Source organism: Aedes albopictus, chromosome 3, assembly GCF_035046485.1.
Source record: "Aedes albopictus strain Foshan chromosome 3, AalbF5, whole genome shotgun sequence".
NCBI classification, from domain to species: Eukaryota; Metazoa; Arthropoda; class Insecta; order Diptera; family Culicidae; genus Aedes; species Aedes albopictus.
Genome location: NC_085138.1, coordinates 305,212,161 through 305,229,891, shown reverse-complemented (window position 1 = coordinate 305,229,891; position 17,731 = coordinate 305,212,161). Strand labels below are relative to the sequence as shown.

General features: G+C 37.1%; 1 protein-coding gene across 5 annotated transcripts; it reads left to right on the top strand.

The window, feature by feature from the left end:
* The first annotated feature begins 1,015 nt into the window (after positions 1-1,015).
* LOC109418511 (transmembrane protein 53) lies at positions 1,016-17,564 on the top strand. Of its 5 annotated transcripts, XM_029857573.2 has the most exons (8): positions 1,062-1,126; positions 1,673-1,813; positions 2,001-2,326; positions 15,993-16,102; positions 16,173-16,335; positions 16,410-16,678; positions 16,746-16,923; positions 16,987-17,564. In XM_029857573.2, the coding sequence occupies exons 3-8, from the start codon at positions 2,081-2,083 to the stop codon at positions 17,137-17,139; spliced, it is 1,119 nt and encodes a 372-aa protein (XP_029713433.2). In that variant the 5' UTR covers positions 1,062-1,126; positions 1,673-1,813; positions 2,001-2,080; the 3' UTR covers positions 17,140-17,564. The 5 variants fall into 5 exon arrangements, with proteins under 5 accessions (XP_029713434.2, XP_029713435.2, XP_029713433.2 ...); XM_029857574.2 differs by lacking the exon at positions 1,673-1,813 and having other exon boundaries at positions 1,016-1,130; XM_029857575.2 differs by lacking the exon at positions 1,673-1,813 and having other exon boundaries at positions 1,039-1,126.
* The last annotated feature ends 167 nt before the right edge of the window (positions 17,565-17,731 follow it).

Here is a 17,731-nt window from a genome sequence, read left to right as displayed (position 1 = left end):
AAATAAAGGAAAATGAAGCTTGCGCAAGTTAGAAGACCAACTGGGCTCATACAAAACCAAATTCCATATTTCAAGCAACATCAAGGTTTTTATATAATGGAAGGTTAAGCAGGTCGTTTAGTTTGTGGGGAAAAGCAGAGGAAGCCAAATTTCAAAGGAATTTGCTGAGGGGGGGTGTTTGTTTTCAGAATTTCTGACATCTAAGACTACCTTAGAATTTGTAAATACCTTGAGCAACATGAAGGAAAAAAAATTCCCGTGGAGAAAATGATTTCCTGTATGGTAAAGTGTAAATTATGGTGAAAGAAGAAAACAAATTGCTCTTAGGGATGATTCCAGTACTCCTGATGATGGAGCCCAGATTCTCAGGGAAGATTTTTACGCTGAGGCAGTGCTGAAAATTTTATTTCGTCAAATCTAAATTCAATCACCTACAGCTCATTTTAGAAGCTGAGCCTGAGAATATGGTATATGAAAAACTTGTGCGGCCAGACCAGTTCTGCTAGAAAGTCACGGAAAAACCGATATTTTTCGAATATTTAAGGTAAATGTCACGGACTACCTTCGAAAAATGCCAATGATATTCACGGTGAATATATTTGGTTCAGCTTCTAAAATGAGCTGTAGGTGAATTTAGATATGACGAAATGAAATTTTAAGCACTGGTGCTATATTTTTAGGTTCAGCTTCTGAAATGAGCTGCAGGTAGATATGTCGAAATGACTGTAGATATGTCGAAATGACATTTTCAGCACTGATTATAAGACTAAGATTTAAATATTTAAAGAAGTATTCAATTAAATAATTATTGATGTTAGCGGCTTAACCAGCCGAGTGGAAGTTTTACTTAACTCCCAAAAACTAGATATTGAGTGACACGTCAGTATTTGTAAAGTCCAGCTTTTAGATTTTAAAACGTCCAAAAATAAGGTCTAGGACTTTATACGACACATTTCAGCAAATCATAAGACCTTTACAGAAATAAAAAAATCATTTGGCAACACGATCTGGTATGGTTATCTTCATCCATATAGCACTGGATCGAACTACTTGAACAGGCCATTCAGTTCACTCAAAACCCACGTATTGGGTGCGCATACACGATTTGTCGTCCGTGATCGGAGCCGTAGGTTTCTAAGCCCACTTTTCATTACGTAGTAATTTTGGAAAATAATTTTCAAACCCAAAATCGGATAATTTCGGGCGTGCTTAAGGGGCAGAACGCTTTGCTCTAGTGACAATACCGATGTTTGCGAAAATAATTACCCTTATGGTCATGGTCTTCGCACCACATCACCTCAGTGTTTCCGACACACGAGGGTGGTAGAGTAGAGTAAAGTTCAAGTGCCGTAAAATCGTCCGACACTGGAAGATTTTTTACCACCGAGCGGGACCCTGATGATTTCTAAGTTTTTATGATATTTAGCTAGAGAGATAGTTCGTGATGGTGTGATAAAAGTTATGTTTGTAAATATCACAGATGTATAGTTTTATGTTTTACAATTATTGGTGGTCCAGATGATGCAGCAGTGTTGCTAGAAATTTTAAATTTTGCCCTTCTGATTTTGATAGTTAATTTATCATTTGTGATTTTTTTTCCTAAAGAAATTTTGCTATTATATCTACATTGAGTAAATCGAGTTTTAATTTGAATCGACAATTTTGATTTTAGGGTCAGTAAAGCGAGAAATAGCGGCTGAATGAATGAACATTACCGAAACAAACTCAACCTGTGTAAAGTGCTCACATACACAGCTATCACCGTTAGTGTTGGTGACTTTGTGACTACAAGATAAGCTTTTAAGGTGGTAGTGTAAGTATCCGTCAGTCTCTTCATTCATTCCGTTGTTCATCAGGCTTTCTACGTTTTTGTTGCTCATCGCATAGACTTTACACGGAAGAAATCAGTCATTCGGTAGTGAGAGAGTGGTGAAGAGTGGTAAAACTGGCTCCAGCACGGACGTTTTTTCCTTATATTCCATTTTTTATTGCATAAATAGTTAGACATCAGGTCAGCTCATTTGCCATTACGCAGTGATACGGACAGAGAAGAATAGAACAAGTGTGTGCTTAATCCGCAATGGCATTTCTCTCGATACGACTGGTGGCCACAGCTGCAGTGAAAAGTGCCAATGCAAACCTAACGAACAATGTCAGAAAGTGTGCTATCCCCCTGACGTCGTCGGCCTTGGATCGGCAGATTGGTTCCGTCGCACGGTTCAGTTCCGTTGTCTATCGACCGCAGAAGCACTATGAACTGCAACAAAGGCAGCAGCACACCCAGGCAGCTCTACTGAACGAAGCTATGAACGTTTCTGATCAGCATGTAAGCACCCACAAGACGACCAGAATTATAAATCCTTCAATTGCCTATAATACCTACAGCTTACCTGATATGCCACCGAATACCAAAGACTAGTGCATTTTGAGTGTGTGTGATAACAAGTTTACGCTACGCTATAACAACTCGTGCAATTTAGGGTGTATGGCTGTACAGAATGGGCCGACAAAAATGCAATTGTTTATAATCCAACTTGCTTTATTTTTCTTTGAAATATTAAATTGTACAACCAAAATTCGATTTGAACGTAACATTTGAACATGATTGTATCGGATCAACCATTATTACAATAAAATTAGAAACTAGAAGGGTCTTGATGATGAACCTGTACGTGTTAGTGGAATACCGTAAAACTGAGTAACTTCGATGGTTTTTCAGCCAATTACCTTAACATTTGTCCATTTAGGTAACAGTAGTTTCCTTAGTTCCACATTCATTTTTAAAACAAGTACTGTTTATCGATTCAAATTTAAATATCGGACAATTTAATTTTTTTTGTGATTTAGTAATTTTTCATGAGCAAAAATCACATTTTCAGTTTGGTGTAACTTTCATAATGCCCTGAAAAACACATCAAATCCCAAAAAAATATTACAGGTCGCAATCAAATCTTTGATTTGAACGACACCTCATGAAAACCAACGCACAGTGTTTTATTTTTCCGATTTTGTGCGCTTTTTAAAATATTGATTACAATTCGTAAAAATGCACTTCGTTGAGAGATTCAATGCCAGACTAGATGCCAGATTTAGAATCTATTATGACCGATCTAAGTGACCATTCGAATGACGAATGACGAAAATATCCACATTTTTTTGAAATGGACTTTCATATGTACAGTGTCGATCCACGTTTGCATTTTTATCAACTAATTGAAGGAATCATATTTTTTAGATACAATATACAATGCCTGCCATACTATCAAATTACCCGCATTATCAAAGCTACCTCGTTTTACGGTACCTATATGTAAAAGAAAATCGGTCTGTTCCTTTGAATACCAATAAGAATTTGTGTAGGAGATGAACCAGCCATAGGCTGAAAATCTCGATAATAAAGATATAAAAAAAAAGAACTTGTATGCTTTGACAGATACGTTTTTCGACCTCAACTGTAAGGTCGTCAGTGTCTCGTACTTGGTTCGACGAAGTTCAGGTCGAAATACATATCTGTCAAAGCATGTTTTTTCTTAGTGGAATTAAAAAGAACAGTACTTAACCCGATGTTTTTTTACTTAGAACGTCTGCCTTACACTCGAACCATTAATTGGGGTCACATTATTATAGAAAGTCTTATGTTATTAGTATAATCACGCTTGCTCTGATCATTGCAAATCAAAATTTTTCATTTGGAAACAATGAACTGTAACTCTTAAAACAGACTAAAATAGGGTAAAAACACTAGACTTCCCACCCTCTAAAATTCTCTAAAAAAATATAATAAAATAATGAGTAATTCGTCGGATCACTAAAAATTAAATAACTTTTTCCACAAACTTGCAATCGTTTTGCAATCTTTGAAGGAATGGTCCATGAATGAATTATCCATAAGGACTGTTGGTCGATTTGAATTAAAGAGACAAGGGTCGATCTCTGCGATTTGTTTTTTCTGTAACATTTCCCATAGTAAAACCCTATGTACACCTTGAACCGGCTATGCTGAAATATAGTTTCATCGATTGCGCTGAAATTTTGCACAGTTCATAAGACTAGAATGGGGTTCTTCAGCGGTATCCAGATCATTTTATAATCGGAATTTCCGCCCTAAAATCTATCTATACACTATATCTATCTATCTATATCTATATCTATCTATCTATACATCTACACTACCCGTCATAAGTACGGACTCACAAAAAGTATTGCAACAATATTGCATCACCCTGACTCACCTCGATATCTCCAAAACCTGAGGATCTACAAGGATGCTGTCTTCAGGAAAGTTATTCAGAAGACCAAAAGCAACAACTTTCCTGAAGCCGGCATTTTTGTAGGTGTTTTGGTTTTAGAGATATCGAGGTGAGTCAGGGTGATGCAATATTGTTGCAATACTTTTTGTGAGTCCGTACTTATGACGGGTAGTGTATATCTATCTATATATACAGCCATTCCAATGAAAAACGATATAGTGCATCTCCGATTGTCGTGAAACTTGGTGGGCTTGTAGTTCTTCGGAAATAATTAGACCCGTATTTTTTTTATTTCGTCATTATGGTGACCAATTTTCATATAGGGTGGACCAAAAAATCAAGGTTTTTCAAAACTAAAGATTTTCAAAAATCGTAACTTTTGAACCATTTGACCGATTTTAAACTTTTTTTGTTTGAAAGCTATTGAATTGTAGTTTTCAGGAAAAATACGTTAAAGTGGCTAAAATGTAAAGAGTACTATAAAATATGCAAATATATTAGTTTTTTTCACGTTTTCATGGTCTCGGGACCAAAGAGGTACCCTGGTTTTATATTTTTATCAGAAAATTCAGGAAATTTGGCGTAACATATTAAAAAATTAGAAATGCATGTAGTTTTGTTTTTGAGATATGATTTTTTGAATATAGAGAGTCATATATTTTAGTACTAGCTACTCTAAAATTGCTTGAAATTGCAAATTCTCATAAAACTATGCATAGTATTGCTTTTTAGTGATTCCTGGTGGTTTTGGTATCCATAATATTATAAGGAATCAAAATATAATCAAATTTAAAAAAGTGTCTTGTATGGGAAAATTTGACATTTTATTTTCAAAAAATCATATCTCAAAAACTAAAAAAAACATACATCTCTGATTTTTTGATATGTTACGCCAAATTTCCTGAATTTTCTGATAAAAATATAAAACCAGGGTACCTCTTTGGTCCCAAGACCATGAAAACGTGAAAAACTAATATATTTGCATATTTTATGGTACTCTTTACATTTTAGCCCCTTTAACGTATTTTTCCTAAAAACTACAATTCAATAGCTTCCAAACAAAAAAAAAAGTTTAAAATCGGTCTACTGGTTCAAAAGTTACGATTTTTTGAAAATTTTTAGTTTTGAAAAACCTTAATTTTTTGGACCACCCTATATGAAAATTGGTCACCCTAATGACGAAATAAAAAAAAAATACGGGTCTAATTATTTCCGAAGAACTACACCAAGTTTCACGACAATCGGAGATGCACTATATCGTTTTTCTATGGAATGGCTGTATATATATCTATTAGTGTGGGACACCAAAATACATTTTACTCCTGTACACTTTTTGAGTTACATTTTGGCCCCATATCAACTGTGCAAAATTTCAGCTCGATCGGAGAAACTATATTTTAGCGCCAGCCGTTTTAAATTTTCATACGATTTACTATGGGGAAAATCACTTTTTTAAAGAAAAATCACCACAGGTTGCCCCTTAACCCTAAAAATATATCGATGAATGATTTCTGTTGGAAATTTTACGAGGAACAAACCTTCTGAAGACCGCAAAGCGATCGAAGGCATGTGGAAAAAGTTATTGACTGAAAACCGAATGACATGCCCACACTGTGTAACACGCAAGGAATAACAATAAATAATAAAATCTCGTCATTTTATCGATCGATTAAGGCTTAATAACTTTTTCCACGAATGTCGCAGCGCTTTGTGGTCTTCGGTGATCTGATTCCTCGTGAAGTTATCTACAGAAATCATTCAACGACTTATTTTTAGGGATCAATGGTTGACCTCATGCGATTTTTCTTTGAAGAGGTAAATTTTCCCCATAGTAAATCGTATGAAAAACTAAGAATGGCGGGCGCTAAAACATAGTTTCTTCGATCGATCTGAAATTTTGCACAGTTGATATGGGACCAAAATGGAGCTCAAAAAGTATACAGGAGTTGGAGTTTTTTCATTTTTTATATTTTCCCGTATAAACCGTGTACCAGGCTAATATCTATATAAATAAACAATAAACATGGAATAGTGTTTGTATGTCACGAATAGGCTCGGAAACGGGTCAACAGAGCGCATATCAAAAAAAAACAGTAGGCAGGCAGAACGACGTTTGCCGGGACAGCTAATTAGTTCATATTTTTGTATTTTTTGTTAGAAGTGAACACGCATGAAAACAAAAAGAACGGAATCAATCGGTGCCGTACTCGCTTGTTTTCGAATAGGATGAATATGGGAGCGTGAGATTACTGATGGCACATATACCCTATTTTTAAAAAGCATTTTAAGGACAGACTTGTTAGAATCCCAACATGGCTGCCACAATGGCCGACTTTGGCACCTACTCACGATTTCAAGGGCACAAATCTCTCCGTAAACAAAACCAGCGCACCTGATCTTCTTATTTTAAGCTTATTACACGTGAGCAAGAACATAATAATAAACTGCTTTGTTTTGTAACGTTTCCTTCTTGAGATTTGTGCGTTTGGAGTTTTGATGCAGTGTTGAAACGGGATGTCAAGACGTTTGTCCTTAAGTTTGCATGGGGGATTTTTTTGTCCGGGTCGAACTGTCATTTTATTGATTGAACTGTCATTTTATCCACGGAAATTAAAACTGTTTTATTTATTAAACCGTTATGTGGCCGACAGGGTACCCGGGTACCCAGCGCCCATTTAAAAAGCACGGTGTAGAAAAAAAAAACAAAAAGTTCGTCAGACACATAACGGTTAACCATAAAAACAAAGGTATTGGAACGCAATTAAATCACTTTGTACTCAGAAAAATGATTAGGCTATACAAAATAGCAATGTTTTATTCACTAAACAACCCAATTTGATTTGCCCATGGTAATATACAGTGTGTGAAATTATAACTTTTTCACTGTCCCATTCTGTGCTTACCCGTTGTTGGCGAGTTCAATATATCTATAAGCGAATCCAATTGCTCTGCTGCACTCTGTCCCTTTCCCGAGTCTATAGATGCAAGCGCACAAAGTGAATGTCGCTATTTAAAACAGTTGACTAGTTGACTTGTACCATACAGAGCTCTGGTAGCGCCGGAACGCTTGATTAACAGTCAATTTCTTGGACTTTGTACGGTTTCATTGCGTCCCACACAGAGCGACGTCGTCGTCGCTCGCCGCTACGCTTGTTACTACCGCTATTCATTGGTGCATTTTACCACCACGCTCTATGATGGGATGCAACTGAGTGGTGCATTGAAATAGTGGGACGATGAGAAACCGGTAAAAATGCGGTGCGTCTGTTGCGCTTTGTTTGTTTCGCGTTTATTAATGATGATACGTTCAATAGGATGCACTGTTTCAAATCTGTTGAACGTTTGAGATTTGTAATTGTTGGGTAACATTGTTTAAAATGGTAATAAAGTTTAAAATGATGCCAACGTAGATACTTTGTAATGGCAGGTAAACTAACCATAACTTATTATTTTCGGCCGTTTCGTTCTCTTCGTCATAGGGGAAGGGGGGGGGGGGTGTTTTGAAACATGTTGAACTCAAAGTTGGCCTCAAATCTTTCCCAACCGAGCTGAATTATACGACCAAGTTTCAAGCAAATTGGCCGACAAAATCCCTCATGACGAAGAGAACAAACCTGCCGATAATACCCGAAGTCACCCTATTTAGTTCAAAATAACAAAATTTAATTTGTGTTTGAAATAAAACGAAATCAAACATTCGAATATGATTTCCAGATGAAAATACATTAGAGGATGCTATGGTTTTGATTTCTGAATGAATAGATAGCTGGCACAAATCGATATCTTAAAGCCTGAGTCTATTTTTGTAGATTAAGATAAGATTTATCAACTTGGATATTTCCTTGAAAGATAAACTTGATACCGTGGTTGGGGGTGAAATTAATCGATGAGAAAGCCATTTTTTTTATCAAAAATGACGCTTTAAACTTGAGCATGAGCATGAGCATGAGCATAGATGACCGTACTATTCGTAGTTGCTACTCCGTGATTGACCAGAACAATCGAAGTTGCACAAGGAACCAACAGACGGAGCTTGGGAGTAGCTTACCGTCCTCAATGTGCATCTTCGAGAATTCCAAATTTTATTAGGTCAATAACGGCGCCGGCCACGTCCTTACGGTCATCGAGGAAGGAAAGGAATGTTATTATGACGTGCGTTGCTTACTAAAGACCGAGATCACCTCTGCGTCTCCACGTCTGTCATGGGAAGGACTTTTTGTTAGTGGGGAGGGGAAAGGGCGCATGATATGAGTTCACTTTGGTAAGTGGAGTGATTCATGCAACCCTATTAATATCAAACCACTTATTTTCATTTGGACTAAAACAAAACACATGCCGACATCGAAGATGACGAACCATTCAGATAGTTTTCGAAGTGCGAAAATTAACGAAAGAGAAAATAAAGTGATTTGAACCAACGTGGCTTTGGAACTTGGGCCGACACTTGACGTGACGAACATTTCAATGTCTGTTGACTAAAATCGCAAAAAATGTTGTTTGTTGCATTTATCGTATCATAAATCGCCCCGTACGACGACGACGACGACCGAATGAAAACGCGGCCTGTAAACTTTTCCTCCAAAAACTCACTAAATCACCCCGTACGAAGATGAGCAGTCAAATAGACGACGACGACGACCGAATGAAAACGCGGCCTGTACACTTTGCCTCCAAAAACTCACTAAATCGCCCCGTACGAAGATGAGCAGTCAAATAGACGACGACGACGACGACCGAATGAAAACGCGGCCTGTACACTTTGCCACCAAAAACTCACTAAATCACCCCGTACGAAGATGAGCAGTCAAATAGACGACGACGACGACCGAATGAAAACGCGGCCTGTACACTTTGCCTCCAAAAACTCACTCTCGCAAAAATCTAGCAAAGCGAGCGCGCGAAACTTTGCTGCTGCCGAACTACCGCACACTACTGACTGCTTCATTATCAAAAATGACGCTTTAAACTTAAAACAAAACGCGAAAAATGACCTTCATCTGGGTAGAGAGTTATTGATTCAACTCTCAAGTTTTTTTTAGCTGCAGAGGTTCCCAAACTTTTTGCTACCGCGGCGCCTTTTGAAATTTTCAAAATTTTCGCGGCGCACCAACAACTTTTTACAAAGAATATTAATAATTTGAACACCTTCAGTTCAAAATTACAAATATAAATCGCAAAAAATTGAAGGCTCATGCTTTTTTATAACAAAAAAAAAGAAAAATTGCTTAAAGATTCGCAGAACTTAACACAAATTTTAGATTTCTGAAGGATTGCATTGAAAAACTTTTAATTTTTAAATAAAGTACCTAGATTACCAAATTTAAGGGAAAATAGATATAAAAATTAATTGTTCAGAACGGCTGACAGTGACGGTGAAGGGTCATGTTTTTGTATTCGGTACTTAAAAAACTCAACTCAACAACTCAAAAAAAGCGGTTTCAGAATCATGCATGAAATCGACACATAAATTATCGCAGATTTTTCACGACAAGGGGCTAAACCAGTCTATAAAAGGAAATCTTAATCATAGAGACAAACTAACAAGTTATGATAGTGATGTAAGTGAAAATATCGTCCCGAAATGTTTGACACAGCACGAAGACCTGGAGATTGACAGTACTTATAGATGATAGTATTATGAAAAGAACTTTAAAACAGTTTCTGGAAATACCTACTTTGAATTGCAAGCTATTGATAAAATCTAAAACTAAACCGAATCATAAAAAGTCCAACAATTTGAGAGACCTACGAAAATTTTCAAAATTTCGGATATATAAAAATTTTGTAAAAATCTAAATGTTTCATGAGGACATAATAATTTTCGGAAAACATTCGTAGACTGGAGTATTTACTATTTAATTGAAAATTTTTGAAGAGGGAAAACCCCTTGAATGACTTTCTTTTGAAGTCTTCCACAAAAAAGCCAAAACATTGGTATCGAATACAAAAAAGGGTTTGATTTGACACTAGATTTACAAAACAATACAAAAACAGCTAAAAATTCTGCCTTCAATAACACTAGTTTACAGCATTTTTGAACTCGGTAAGCTGATGATCATTTTTGGTGTAGAATCGTGCCCTGAGTTCGAAAACGCGAAAGAAAAAAATTACAGTAGAGCGGAAATTTTTTCGACTTTCCATACAAGGTTGATGATTTGAAATCGATTTTTGTTCTATTTTTAAGCAAAGTCGTTCACTTCAAACATCTCATTCTCCGTAATCAATGCTCCGATTGAGCTGAAATTTTTACTGTAACTCGCATACATATAATATGTCAAATAAACGTCGAGAAAGAATTTTTAAGTTGGTTTTTTCTTATTGAAAAAAATACATTTCATCAATTTTTTTTGGAAATTTTGCTAAAATTTAAGAAAATCGTCCCTAAAACTCGCCAATATCTTGAATTTTATCAATCTGACGCAAAACCTGTATTCAGATGATTGAATGGTATTGTATTCAGCTTTTAATTTATGGAAAAAGATTTAAAATTGGTTGAACAAAACGCAATATATTTGAATTTTAGTAAATTACATATTTTGAAAAGTTGCAAAACTCGATATTGAGCTAAAACTCAAAAACTGTTCTACTTAAAATTTTTTGAAGGTCGGTTTCGAAATCAGCACTAAATTGTGCTTCAAAAATTTTGGTCGTTGACAGAAGTTCACGACTTTCGTTTTATTTTGTAAACTTGTGTAATAAGAGTTTGTTCTTTGTGTTTTGGCCCAAGAGCCTGCGGCGCACCTGAGAGATGTTCACGGCGCACCAGGGCGCCGCGGCGCACAGTTTGGGAAGCACTGTTTTAGCTAATTTGTTACATATTTGCCTTTTCAATGGTCTAATTTTCCAAACTGTGTAATCACATTTTCATTGCCGTAGCAGTTCCGCACATGTAATAAGCTGGGAGGGAGTTCCAAATAGGGTATGTGTTCCATCATTAATCTCACGCTCCCATATTCATCCTATTCGAAAACAAGCGATTACGGCACCGATTGATTCCGTTCTTTTTGTGTTCATGGGTGCTCACTTCTAACAAAAAATACAAACATAAGAAACAAAACAAACACCGCTTTAATCTTTTGTTTTTCGTAGGATTAAAATGGGAGCCACATGCTTAAGAAGGGAACCAATACCCTACTACACACGGAATCGAAGAAGCAGTAGCTGTCACGCGATAACTGTCACAAAGAAAACTTTCATTAAGAAACCATTATCAAAATCCGGGCAATGAAATCAAGCCTGGCTCGCGAGTTTGTAGTGAAAGTTGCAAGGAATATTTGTTATGATTATCATTGAAATTCAAAATGTTTGCTACGGATCTTTTACAGGCCCATTTTGAAGAAGCTTGTTATAGAAGAATTCGAATGGCGCTGAGTGACATAAGGAGAAAATCGTTAGTTTACATAAAAATTTAAGTTTTTTGTCTTCAAAATTTACTCATATTTTGCATTGGTAGTTGCTATTTTACATTAACAATGGATCCCAATATCATTATTCTCGATGCCCACACCGACAGACACCGGATTAGTCAGCTAACAAAAAATCCGGAAGATTGCCCACCAGAGGCATAGCAAGAGCTCCTCAAACTAATCACATAAATTGTTCGTAAGTAATTACCGGATCTAGGCGCATCTGAAAGAGAATTAAGTTATCTTTCCAAAAAGTGAGGGTACCCTGCCGGCATTCCAAGTAATAAAAAAACAGAATCCTCTCTCCCTTCCCCTCCACACTTTGAGATTCGATAATCAGTTATTAGTACCATAGACATTTTCTTTGCATTTTTTTTATTTATATGAAGTTCATATGTAAAGAATATCAAAAAAATACAAAACGATGAAAAATGATTTATGTTTTATTCGAATTGCAGAATTTATCAATTACACATACATTCATTCAATACATGGTGAAAAAATCATCCAAAAATCGAAAAATTGAAAAAAAAAGAATCGATATTCGATACCAAATTGCCTAACCATATGAGCAACTATTTTGGGATTGGCTTTTTCAGTTATTAAGTCATGACAAGTATTTTATACTGTTCCGACGTTTCGGCCTTTTCGTTATGGCCTTCTTCAGCGATAGCTAAAAGCATATATTAACATTTAACATAGAACATAAACATTAAATTTGGACTCACTTTTGTCTACCGTCTGCTGTCATGAATAATTTCTCCTGATTCGACGAGATGAGATATGGAGTTTTCATGCTTGCCTAAAGATTTTGGGTGGTATTATTTTACAATATTGGTAGTATTCCCTGACTTAATGTTCACTAAATGAATAATTTTGAGGAATCTTCTTTTGCTACACTATCACTCAACACTGCAACGACCATTTCAAATGGATGTAACATCATAAGGGGTGACCATCATCGATATTTGAGGATCACAATCGACATCGTGAGACAACTGATCGTGATGTACCGTAGGCGATAATTTGGATGGGTGTGTATTTATCGTTGGTTGTTTTTCATCTCTCCTCTTATGGTCAAATCAGATGAACTTATTCATGATGGTACACGGTAGACAATAGCGTTTTATGTCTTATGTTTGATGAAATGTTAATATATGATTTTAGCAATCCCTGAAGAAGGCCATAACAAAAAGGCCGAAACGTCGGAACAGTGTAAAATACTTGTCATGACTTAATGACTGAGAAAACCAATCCCAAAATAGTTGATCAGTAACCAGTCGAAATCGCCATTGCAAATCTTTATGAGCAATGCATATTTACTTTTTGGGCAATAAAACACAACTAAACATCATGAATGGAGCAAAATTCTCATGCTCCTTTTGTCACAGTGTATTCACAGACAAGTGTGCTGAAGTATTTCCAAACCTCGAAATTTAACTATAACTACGAAGTATAGCCTGAACCATGGTGGTGAACCTGCTCATTTTATATTTTTTAATTTCAACAAACGGAGCGAAATTTTAATAAGATACTTTGGATATTTGGACACTCCACACCACCAATGTGCGATTTTCAGCCCGGTTCGCGGTGACAGTTTGTGACAGGTCCTCCTTGACATTAAGTAGCACGCAATCGAAGCCAGCTGTCTCCTCTCTCTCAGCTGGCAAGTATTTGCCAATCCAGATTTGATCATCAAAATCTATAAACGTTCAAATTTATGCATTAAAGTGTATTTTTGTGAAGTAACTACCGTAACTACGCTAACACTAAAAGTGTATTTTTCTGAAGTAATAGCACATTAGGCTGATACCAATTAAATTTTGACTTTTTGTCTAACTCTCTCTCTTGAAAATTTGGGGTGTGGCTTCATCATCTCTTCACTTTAAATACAGTCTACGCTCTGGTGCGCCGTAAATCACTCTTAGGTGCGCCGCAGACTATAGCCGAACTTCTAACTCGAAATGCCTTTTCTGTTATTTTTCATCAGCAAAACTAGTGTCATTTAACGGCTTTTTCCAAAATCTTTTTCGAAGTGTTCGATTGTTTTTTGGATTTTTTGGTAACTTCTTCAAGCTTTTGAATTTTTACCAAATTTTAAAATAGTCAGAGTTTTGAGGATTTTTGTTAAGGTTCTTAAGTTGTTTATGGGCTTTTTATACATCAGCTTGGTTTTTAATCTTCATTCAAAGTTAATATTGTAATTCAAAGTAAACATTTCAAGAAGCTTATTGAAATTATTTCCAGAATGATTACTGTTAGTCTCCCTATCTTCATGCTATCTTAAAGTTTTCGACATGACAGTTTTTGTTTTGCTAACATCACTTTAGCAAAATACAAAAAGTCGTTTTTGTGCAAGATGAGTTAACTCAAAATTTGTCATTTTTGAGAATATGATTTGCAAATTATTGCGACATATGCACCCATTTAGACTCGGCCGAACCTTATTATCATCACAATCGAATTTCGCACACGACTTCGCAGCGGCTGGCATACACAAGTTCGATTGAGTTCATGACAGGGGCGTCGGATGCACAACAAGTAAACAAAATAAGTTTGATTAGTGTGAAATTTCGCTGGATTCAGTGGATTCTCAAATTAACACAGTAGTCTAAACATAAACAAGAAACCCAATATGGAAAACTATGCAACTTTTACCTCACAAAAACCGGTTCAAAATCCGTTAAGGAGCGTGAGATACAGACATTGTGCAATGAGAGCGCGACTCAAAATTATTCATCCTTTTCAATGGTTAATTGAGTTTTCCATTAAAGTGAATCTTTCAGTACCTCGAGATTCGAAATACGAATTAAAAAAAGGTTTAAGGTGATACGGGACGCCGTGTTTATTTTCCTGTCTTCCCTCTCCATGTCCCTCTCTTTCTAATAATTTGCCTCGCGCTTCTGAAGATGGTAATCTCGATTTCTATCGCACAGAAGAGATTGAAAAACAATCAGCATATACACTGCAAGTGAGCATACACAATGATAAGTTTTTGTTCCATAGTATGAAGTAGAATCTGAGATTACCATTTTAGTAGCGACACAGCAATGGCGGATGTTTTCTCGACCTTAAGACATCGTGATCGCCGGAACGGCACTTCTTAAAAACACAGTTTCGAGATAATCACGTTTGAGGTTTCGTGCTTCGCCATGTACTTATGGAGGGTGCGTACTATAATGGGCTGTAACTTGGGTTCTAGTGCTCCAATCTTTATGAAATTGGGGATGCGTATTGTCTAGCTAGTAGGGTAGTGGAGGTAATTTGGCCCGGGGCATGTATTTTGGCCCACCCTGGGTTTTCATTTTTATCTCTACCAAATCTTGGCAAATTATTATTGAAAGTTCCAATAATCATTTGCCAAGATTTGGTAGAAATTATATGATAAATGTAATAAAAAACCCAGGGTGGGCCAAAATACATGCCCCGGGCCAAAATACCTCCACTACCCTATACTTTCAGATTATGTAATAAAAACGAATTTTTGATCACCCTCAAGGTATATAACCCCTTAAAGAACCAATTTATTGACTTTATTGGCATACCAAAAGCAAAATTATTGATTATTTTTCATTTTTAAAACTATTTATATTATAATAAAATGTACAGTGGTTAAAGTTTGAACCTCTTCGACTGATAAAACCCATCGTCGTACTTATTTTAAAGCATTAAGTTTGATCATATTGGAAACTTTTCGAAAATTGAAGACCCAAAGCTGTGAAAAATGACCAATTTCAGCCGAAATCACGGTACTGATATTGGCACACCTACCATTGAAGTTTTGAACGACAAACAGCTGCCGCATGCAACAACCAAGAATAAACGAGGGTTCAGATCCTTTTCCTCCTTTCGTTGGCAGAAATGGCAATTAAATTAAGTTTTACCGTGATATCATCTTCTACAAACTTTTGCCAGAGTACAAACTGCCATCTATTCTGAATCAAATAAAGCGTGACAAACTGGCGTACTGAACGAAGAACTGAAGGTCTCCCAATGTCCCATGCATTTGGCCTGAAAACCCCATACAAACTTGAAATCGTTTACGTCAGCTCAGTTTTTAACCGATTGAGCTGAATCTTTCACAGGTTTTTCTTCTCTCCCAACGGCACAGTCCTAGTGGGTACTCGGTGGAACTTTTCGACCTTTTTGTATTTAGGTCAGTCTGATAAGCATCAGGACCATGATCACATTCCGCATGGGCTCCACATCTCCATGGTACTAACGCACTAACTAGAGATAAATCCAGCTTCTGTTTCCTTCATCCAATCATTCATAGCCGTACATTTATTTTCAACCGTAAGGGCATCCGACTAAACTCTCATCTATATCCTTGTAGATAAACATGGCCACTCCGAGCCGTGATCTCACGATACAGGAAATCTCCCGCAGTCTCCAGCTGTACTCCAAAGATCGGAACCCCATTGAAAAAGATCCAAAGACACTACGGTAACTATTGTTTTTCAATTGTTCAGAATATCACATTTCTATATATATCCTATTCGTGTTATCCTTCCAGAGTTGGGAACCTCTCGAAGCCAACAGTTCTAATCTTCGCATGGCTAAATGCCAAGCAGAAGCATCTGGCCAAGTATGCCAAGTTGTACACCGAACAGGGTTACGACGTTGTTGTAACTCAGCTCACACCTTGGCAACTGCTCTGGCCCGTAAAGGGTAGTCAGGTAACGTGAAATTCCAGAAACACCTCTTAGTAAAAAAAAAGTGTTTGATTGAAATAGTTTTCCCCTCATTGCAGCTCGTTGCAGCCGACATCGTCAAGTTCTTGAAGAACAACGAGTTCAAGAATGGCCTTATCTTCCACGGTTTCTCCGTCGGAGGTTACCTGTGGGGTGAGTGTTTGGTGCACATTGCGCGGGATCTGCAAAACTACCAGGTCGTGCTGGATCGCGTCAAGGGTCAAATCTGGGACAGTGCAGCGGATATCACGGAGATCCCGGAAGGGGTGCCTCGGGCTTTGTTTCCCCGAAATCCGACCTTGCAGAATGCGCTGCGGCAATACATGATGTAGGTTCCGCGGCAAGGTTTGTTCACAGGTGAAGAAGTCTTCAACGTCTTCTTTATTCCCCAACAGATACCACATGAAAGCATTTCACGAACCAGCCACATCGCACTACATCCGGTCCAGCCAGATGTTCCACACCAACTTGCTGAGATGTCCCGCTCTGTTCTTGTGTTCGAAAACGGACCCCGTCGGAACGGAGTTGGCCAACGGACGCGTACGAGACAACTGGGAGATCAATGGCGTCAAGGTACACCTCCATTAAGACATTATATTAACCAGGGGAATCACATATTTATTATATTTTTTGCAGTGTACCTTCAAGTGTTGGGACCGTTCGCCACACGTGGGACATTTCCAGAAACATCCGGAAGAGTATGTAGAGCTAGTTTTCAACCACGTCCGGCAGCTGGAACTGACCGGCCAGAAGCAGCAGCAGCAACAGCCACTACGAGCGAAACTATAATTGGAAGCGTTATTTTTTCTGTGATACTTAAGACAATTTTATGTGGAATTCTTGATTCACTTCAAATTTTTGTTTGCATTGAATTTTATCGAGTGTGAAATTAGTTTGTAGCAGTATATTACATATAGTAGATTGATCCCGAAAGCAGAATACGTTCTTCAGTAGCCCAGCTAATGTTGAGAAGAACATGCCGGTTATGTGCAAATCATGCTGGGCACTGGTGAATTGAACGTTCATCGTGGTAGATCATGTAGATGTGTATAGATTGCATCCTATTCGAATTCTACAATATGTCCAGTTTTCTAATGGAAACGCTACTGGTTCATAACCTGTCGAACGAATTTTCTACATACCTTACAATCACACACTCACCATATTATGTGTAACCAATGGATATTAGGGAAATAAAAGCTAAAAAACAGGAATCGTTGAACATTCTTAAAATTATTGAGAAAATTTCTAGCTGAGATAGGGGAAATTACCTATTCTCGGCCGTTTTGTTCTCTTCGTCTTTGGACGTTTTTTGAAACCTATTGAACTCAGAGTTGGTCTCAAATCCTTCCCAACTAAGCTGAATTATATGGTCAAATTT